Source organism: Esox lucius, chromosome 23, assembly GCF_011004845.1.
Source record: "Esox lucius isolate fEsoLuc1 chromosome 23, fEsoLuc1.pri, whole genome shotgun sequence".
In the NCBI taxonomy this organism is placed as follows: Eukaryota; Metazoa; Chordata; class Actinopteri; order Esociformes; family Esocidae; genus Esox; species Esox lucius.
The window spans coordinates 14,932,379-14,940,929 of NC_047591.1; the positions used below are offsets into that span (position 1 = coordinate 14,932,379).

General features: G+C 40.8%; 1 protein-coding gene across 1 annotated transcript; it reads left to right on the forward strand.

The window, feature by feature from the left end:
* Positions 1 to 2,360: 2,360 nt before the first annotated feature.
* On the forward strand, positions 2,361 to 8,138 carry LOC105020414 (protein adenylyltransferase SelO-1, mitochondrial). The gene is made up of 9 exons (XM_010887417.4): positions 2,361 to 2,913; positions 3,548 to 3,751; positions 3,860 to 4,037; positions 4,211 to 4,341; positions 4,596 to 4,873; positions 4,983 to 5,142; positions 5,752 to 5,937; positions 6,840 to 6,996; positions 7,608 to 8,138. The coding sequence occupies exons 1-9, from the start codon at positions 2,450 to 2,452 to the stop codon at positions 7,830 to 7,832; spliced, it is 1,983 nt and encodes a 660-aa protein (XP_010885719.3). The 5' UTR covers positions 2,361 to 2,449; the 3' UTR covers positions 7,833 to 8,138.
* The last annotated feature ends 413 nt before the right edge of the window (positions 8,139 to 8,551 follow it).

Sequence of the window (8,551 nt, forward strand, 5' to 3'; positions counted from 1 at the left end):
TATGCATTTTGAGACAGTTTGTATTAAACGGCATTGCATTAATTTGGGTTATGGTATCATGCATGATCGTGTTCAATTGTGAAAATGTTAAAAAACTGAACCAATATATAACTAAGCCTGTGATTCAATGTCCATTTCCAAAACCCACCGTCATGACCAAAACCAAATAAGGGGAATACTTACACAGTACTTTCTCTTCAGTATATATACAGCTCCGGAAAAAGGTAAGAGATTGGAAAAAACATTCCTTTTCAACTTTTTTGGAAAGGAAAGAAAAAGGTGCAGAGGTCTCTTAATTTTTTCCAGAGCTGTATATTGCCAAATGTTTCTCCTCCTCCACAGACTGGCAGACACAACGGTTCCATCTGCATTTTAAAGGCCTTGGACGCTACCTGGGCTTTGTTTTATGGCCAGAATCTGTGCTGGAAATGCACCCAAGTGTTAAATCCTCAGCTAGGGAACCCTACAATTCCATCTGGGCCTCCGTGGCTACACACGGTCATCATGTTGAATTATGGGTATCTGTATGACAGTTAATTTTAACCCTATAAGACAAGTGTGATTAGATCTTTTTATACTAGAACACAATAATATGATGTGGTCTATTCTATTCGATAATGTAACCAGGTCTATTCTATTCAATAATGTGACCTGATGTATTCTGCTCAATAATATGATCTGGTCTATTCTATTCAATTATGTGACCTGGTCTATTCTATTCAATGATGTGACCTGATGTTTTCTGCTTAATAATATGACCTGGTCTATTCTATTCAATTATGTGACCTGGTCTGTTCTATTCAATAACATGAACTGGTCGATATTTTTCAATATAGTGACTTGGACTATACTATTCAATAATCTACCCTGGTCCATCATATTCAATAACATAATCTGGTCTTTTCTATTCAGTAACATAACCTGTCAAATTAAATAATTTGACATGGTCTATTCTAGTAAATAATATGACCTGTTGTATTCTATTCAGTATTATGACCTGTTGTGTTCTATTCAATATTATGACCTGGTGTATCCTATTCAATAATATGACCTGGTGTATACTATTCAATAATATGACCTGGTGTATTTTATTCAATAATGTGACCTTGTGTATTCTATTCAATAATGTGACCTGGTGTATTCTATTCAATAATGCCACCTGGTGAATTCTATTCAATAATATGACCTGGTGTATTCTATTCAATAATATGACCTGGTGTATTCTATTCAATAATGTGACCTGGTGTATTCTATTCAATAATATGACCTGGTGTATTCTATTCAATAATGTGACCTGGTGTATTCTATTCAATAATATGACCTGGTGTATTCTATTCAATAATATGACCTGGTGTATTCTATTCAATAATATGACCTGGTGTATTTTATTCAATAATGTGACCTTGTGTATTCTATTCAATAATATGACCTGGTGTATTCTATTCAATAACATGACCTGGTGTATTCTATTCAATAATATGACCTGGTGTATTCTATTCAATAATATGACCTGGTGTATTCTATTCAATAATGTGACCTGGTGTATTCTATTCAATAATGTGACCTGGTGTATTCTATTCAATAATATGACCTGGTGTATTCTATTCAATAATATGACCTGGTGTATTCTATTCAATAATGTGACCTGGTGTATTCTATTCAATAATATGACCTGGTGTATTCTATTCAATAATATGACCTGGTGTATTCTATTCAATAATGTGACCTGGTGTATTCTATTCAATAATATGACCTGGTGTATTCTATTCAATAATATGACCTGGTGTATTCTATTCAATAATATGACCTGGTGTATTCTATTCAATAATATGACCTGGTGTATTCTATTCAATAATGTGACCTGGTGTATTCTATTCAATAATGTGACCTGGTGTATTCTATTCAATAATATGACCTGGTGTATTCTATTCAATAATATGACCTGGTGTATTCTATTCAATAATGTGACCTGGTGTATTCTATTCAATAATATGACCTGGTGTATTCTATTCAATAATATGACCTGGTGTATTCTATTCAATAATATGACCTGGTGTATTCTATTCAATAATATGACCTGGTGTATTCTATTCAATAATATGACCTGGTGTATTCTATTCAATAATATGACCTGGTGTATTCTATTCAATAATATGACCTGGTGTATTCTATTCAATAATATGACCTGGTGTATTCTATTCAATAATATGACCTGGTGTATTCTATTCAATAATATGACCTGGTGTATTCTATTCAATATTGAGTGGAGCCTATTGTGACCTTTATTTATAGTGCACTGAGCTCCTCATTGTGAGAGGGTTGCGGCAGGGTAAATCAGTAGGCGGATTACAGAGCTGGTTTCGTGTCAGAAGCTGACAACGTCTGTTACCATAGTCACTGTGTAGTCACTGTGTAGTCACTGTGTAGTCACTGTGTAGTCAATGTCAGAATGGACTCTGGGATCTCTGCATCATGTACTCTTGAGTACCTACCGTTCAACAACGTTGTGTTGAAAAAACTTCCTCTTGACACCTCTGAAGAACCAGGTTCACGAACGGTGAGTGGAGCATGTTTCTCCCAGGTCCAGCCACAACCTCTTATCAACCCCACTTTCGTGGCAGTATCCGGCTCAGCACTTGCTTTGCTTGGGCTAAACGCTGAAGAAGTATTGCACGACCCGCTCGGCCCAGAATACCTGAGCGGTTCAAAAGTCTTACCAGGTGCAGAGCCGGCTGCACATTGTTACAGCGGGCATCAGTTCGGGGTGTTTGCTGGCCAGCTGGGTGACGGGGCGGTGTGTTACCTTGGTGAGGTGGAAGCACCCGGTGGTCAGCTGGGCTCCCTGCTGCATGACAATCCATGTGGACGATGGGAAATACAAGTGAAGGGAGCAGGCGTCACACCCTACTCCAGGTAACAGCTTCTGTGTCAATCACGTTGAAAATGTCCCACTGGGGTTTCTAAGGCTTCTTTATGATAACACGATAGGTCTCAAATAACAGGCCCTGGAATGTGACACTATGTTCCAGAGTGTACCTCCAGGCACACCTTAGGGCAATTTCCTGACTTGATGTAAATTACCTTTCAGTTAAGTCTCCCATGGCTACATTAGGGCCATGTGCATGTGACATGACTTAATCACAGCTGTAGAGCTGTTTATGGGATTAACTTCTTGGCAAAATAAACCATGCACAGGCTTCTGAACGGGTCCTCCTTGAGTTGGCCTTGTTTTCTTTAGATTTTAACTCTTTGGAATGCAACTTGTACCAAGAATGCTTATGAATTTCAGCTGTCACTTTTATTTATTTCATTACTCTTATATTTTCATACAAATTCGAGATTCAATAGCATTCTTTAAGTTTCTGGTCAGATGCTCTAACAAAATATTTCATGTGCACTGCATGTAGTCATACAATCAGAAAGTCTTTACATCATTACATGTGGGCAAAGCTACATAAAAATAGATATTTTAACACAGAAGTTGACCATCACTATAACCACATTCCAACTGTTATTTTACAAATCCATGTCACCCTCATGTCCTCAGAGAGTCAGATGGACGGAAGGTTCTTCGCTCCAGCATCCGGGAGTTCCTGTGCAGTGAGGCCATGGCCGGCCTGGGCATTCCCACCACCCGTGCTGCCTCTCTGGTGACCTCTGACCTCTGTGTCAGCAGAGACCCACTTAACCAGGGCCAACGACGCCCAGAGAGGTGTTCAGTGGTCTTGCGCATTGCCCCCTCCTTCATAAGGTGAATGTTTATTTGGTGGTTGTCCTATATTTTTCTGTGGACATAAGGGATGTAGCTGACTTGCCATGAAGGCTACTTTTGTTACTCAAGGCCCACTTGCTTGTGCAGGTTCGGGTCTTTTGAGATCTTCCATTCCCGTGATGAGTTTTCAGGCCGACGGGGTCCCAGTCCAGGGCGTCATGACATTCGGGCTCAGCTACTGGATTACGTCATTGATACCTTTTACCCTGACATCCAACGAAACCACGGCGACTGTAAAGATAGGAACACAGCATTTTTCAAAGAGGTTTGAACAGTTTTGCTTCACTATTTAAGTACCTGAAATACGGAGAACGAGGCCATTCAACAAATATTTTGTCTCTGAAATGTGGAGCAAAATGAAAGGGTCCTACATCCCTTGTTGATTACCTGTACTCTGGCCCTGTAAACTAGTTCTGTGGCGCCCCCTTGTGTTTTAAGGTGACAGTGCGGACGGCTCGACTGGTGGCTCTGTGGCAAAGCGTTGGTTTCTGTCACGGTGTCCTCAACACAGACAACATGAGCATACTGGGCCTCACAGTGGACTATGGCCCCTTTGGCTTCATGGACAGGTGAATCAGCCTCTATTTCCTGTTCAAAAAGGAGCTTCAGGACGCAGGAAATCAATGTTTCATTATTTCATGGTTGCCGTGAGTGCAAAGTGATAAATAACCGAAAGATAAGCTAAGTGCGTATGAGGTAGAAAGGTTCATTGATCTGTTAAGATAAATTATCATACATATTTGGTAACACCATGGTACATGGCGCATAATGGCTAGTAATAAGAGCTTATTGATAAACTCCGCCGTCTCTTGTCGTATTCCAGATATGACCCGGAGTATGTGTGTAATGCGTCTGACCGCAGAGGGCGTTACTCATATCGAGCCCAGCCGTCTGTTTGCCATTGGAACCTGGCTCGTCTAGCTGAAGCCCTGGGCTCTGAGCTTCATGCCTCTGAGGCAGCGGCCATCTTGGACGAGTTCATGCCCCTCTACAAGACCTTCTACCTGGCCAACATGAGGAGGAAGCTGGGCCTAGTGATGCGGAAAGAACCGGAAGACCATGAGCTTGTCTCTGAGCTGCTGCGACTCATGCACAACACAGGTCTGTGGAGAGGGATGGGTCAGCTCAGAGTTAACTGGCTTGAAAAAAACAAACTACAGAATTCAACCGTACCTGTGAATTTCCCGCTCAAACTCTCTGTCTGTCCCAGGAGCAGACTTCACCAACACCTTCCGCATGCTGAGTGGTTTATCCTGCCCAGTGGAGGGGGAGGAGGCTGTGGTCGTCAGTTTGGTGGTGGACCGCATTCTGCAGCAGTGTGCCTCCCTGGAGGAGCTTAAGGTGGCTAACATGCCCACCATGGAGCCCTGGTGAGGGGGGTGAGGTGGCGTGGCCCACCTGGGAGCTGGTCCTGAACCATACTTGACTAGATTTCCCCAACACAGACAGATATCAAAATAGATTTCAGCTCTGTTTGAATTCAGATTGGTTCACAGGAATGGAAACACAAGATGCACATCAGTACATGTCATTAATGGATAAGTCGTCAACTACACTTAAAGGTCCAAACGAAATTTGACATTGGTTATTAACCTTTTCAGTTCCAGGTCCAATGCTCCCAATCACTTTGCCACCACTTGGTTTACCATAACAACTGTTTCAAAGATTGTTTGCATTAAAAAAACTGTTGCTGCTCCTAATATAATTGTATTCATTGTGCTTTCCTGACATGCAATCAGCGATTTGGAGAAAAATCATACAAGGAAAATCTGTAAGTTAAGGCTAAGTGTTTAGTGTAAAAATAGGACTTAATTTAGGTTGTGAATATATGTCATGGCTAACTAGCTAGCTAGCAATACAGCTAAACAAGGTAATGCAAGTATTTAAGATACAATCTGAGTGTGTTCATATTCAGTTAATACAGATTATTAGTAATACATTGACAGTCTTAACTCGTGTCCCTGCCTCTTTGCACACAGTGACCTGGCTATGGTCTTTTCCATGGCCCAGACGAACCCAGCCATGTTTAGCCTGGTGGCGGACCAACCAGAAGTGGCCCATCAGCTGGAGAAGATGGGATGGTTGAAGGAGCTGCTGAGTACCAATCAGGATGAGCTTAGAGCAAAGCAGAGAGAGGATTGGCTCCGCTGGGTCAGCCAATACAGGTAAGTTAGTTTGGAAATAGTGGATCAAGTGTCATATTCAATAACACTTGCTTGGTGGTTATTGAATGTTAGAAATATCATTCTTCCTTTATTAGATTAGATAAGATTCAACTTTATTGTCATTGAACAAGTACAAGTACAGAACAATGAAATGCAGTTAGCATCTAACCAGAAGTGCAAACAGAAGAGGGCAGAAAATTATATTTACAAGTATTTATTATATGTATATTACAAGTGGAATGTATAGATGTGCAATGAAGGCAAATGCAGTACAAATGTATTAAGTATAGTTTATGTTATAAGTGGGATAATGGTTGTGTGGGTTCAAATGCCAATTCTAAATGGTATTCTAAATGTGCAATCCGTGAAAATTGAAGGAGTAAGCTAGCATGTGCAACTGGGATGCAGAGATAGCAGCAATGAGGTCCCCGAGGTAAAACTGTACTGTGCACTAATAAATGCTGAGCAAAAAACAACTAGACTGGCCCAGGGTATGAGATGAAACACATTCTGGGTTATGAGTCCACCAGGTGGTTTGTGTGAATAACCTGGAAATTTGAACAAGAAATTCAAACATGTGCATAAGTTTCAAAACATTTCCAAAGGTGCCCAATCTTGGCACGTGATAACACTAAACAGAAAAGATAAACCAAAAGAATACATGCTGTCATTGATGACCAAGTAGGCAAAATAGAATTATCCTATCAGGCATCAAAAAAGGCATGCCTCCAGTCATCTGATCTAACCCCCTGGCTCACCTCAATAACCGAGCAGTTTAAACATTTTAAAAAGCCATTGGGTTATCCAAACAACACTGCATTTTTTAGAATGTCTGAATTCACATGTTCTTTCTTGGTACGCACATGGTTAACCCCACCCCTCCTGTGTGTTCGATGACCCAGGAAGCGGTTGGCTAGGGAATGTGATGGAGCGAGTGACCTGGGTACCATACAGCAGGAGAGAGTACACATTATGGACAGGACCAACCCACGTGTGGTCCTCCGTAACTACATTGCCCAAAATGCAATACTAGCTGCTGAAAATGGAGACTTCTCAGAGGTAAATCACTCTGGCTAGGAGTTTAAATCTGATGTTGAATTTAAATATAAAGAAAATGGGCAGGATTCACATACTCTATCTACTATATACACTGTTTCTATCAACACATGGAAAATCGGATTTCTGGGAACTTATTGTAGTTGCTGTATGTTTTGTATTACTGTATGTATTGAGTGTTGGGTGGATTACTTGAAACGTCATCAGTAACTGATTTCAGATTTCAGGATTGCTAATAGTAACTGGTAACATACAGTATTTTGTGTTTTTTTTTTTTTTTTTTTATTGCTAAGATTGCTCTTTTAGCAATACCCATTAGAATCTTTTGCCTCATGTTTTGGAGCCATAAGCGAACATATATCTTTGTGTTAACTGGTCTTCAGTACTGTGGAATCATGATAATGTTAAAGAGGAATTTAAATGGAGAAAGTTGATCAGTAAACAGTGCTGCTTTTCTTTTGATCCTATGAGTATCAACACATAGTGTGACATGGGGTTTTGGTAAATCCACTCTATAGCTTCACTGATTGAGATGCATTATTAAAACACTTGTAAATATATGTAATCTGTTGGTACCGAGATTTGATAATTTTGTCAAGGCATCTCTTTTTCAGGTCCGCAGACTCCTAAAGGTTCTAGAGAATCCCTACTCTACACAAACTGAGTGGGAACTCTCGGGTGAGCCTAAGACATTTGGAGAAAAGGCCCACGAAAGAGTTGAGAAAGACCCAGAGATGAGGACCAAAGAGGGGTGGAGAGATGAAAACCAAACGTATATCCCCTATGACAGCATGCCTCCTGCGTGGGCATGCAAGATCTGTGTCACCTGATCATCATAGGGCACCCCGGACCCCAAACCCCAGCGGACTGTGGAGACAGATAAGGTCGGTGACCATGAGGGGACAGATCTTAGACCATTCATGATGGATTCCACCCAGCTGGGTCGAAGTCAAGGGGGACAACTATTAAGTTCAGGGTGCTCCTGGTTATCAGTCAGTAAAATGAACTGATAGTGAATGAAGACTCAGATGATCAATCAGAAAAGTGACTTGTCTGGGTTGGAGTGACCAGGGGAACTCTGATTGTGTGTACACGTGTATACACGTGCACACACACACACACACACACACACACACACACACACACATACACGCACCACACACAGTGTATGCATCAATGTAAAGATATAGTCAGATAAACTCATACATAAACATTGATCATCTGGCTAACTCTCACAAATGAGTTGTTTCCCTGAGATCTTAGAAAAGTGGCTAAACTGCAACAACACACAATCTCTTGAAAATAGTGTGAATCATAGAGAAAATGTATAGTTTCTTTTAATAAATCAGGTGGTTTTATCAATTTCCCCACATCGGTGGACAACTTTGAAAGTTTTGTGAATTCTCTCAAAAAAAAACACAATTAAATAAAACAAATACATTATAGCAAATGGTTTGAGTAGAGACAGATAAATCTGTCTTCGAAGTCAGATAGGTAAATGTTACCATACCATACCATCTTCTTCCGCTTACCCGGGGCCGGGTCGCGGGGGCAGCAG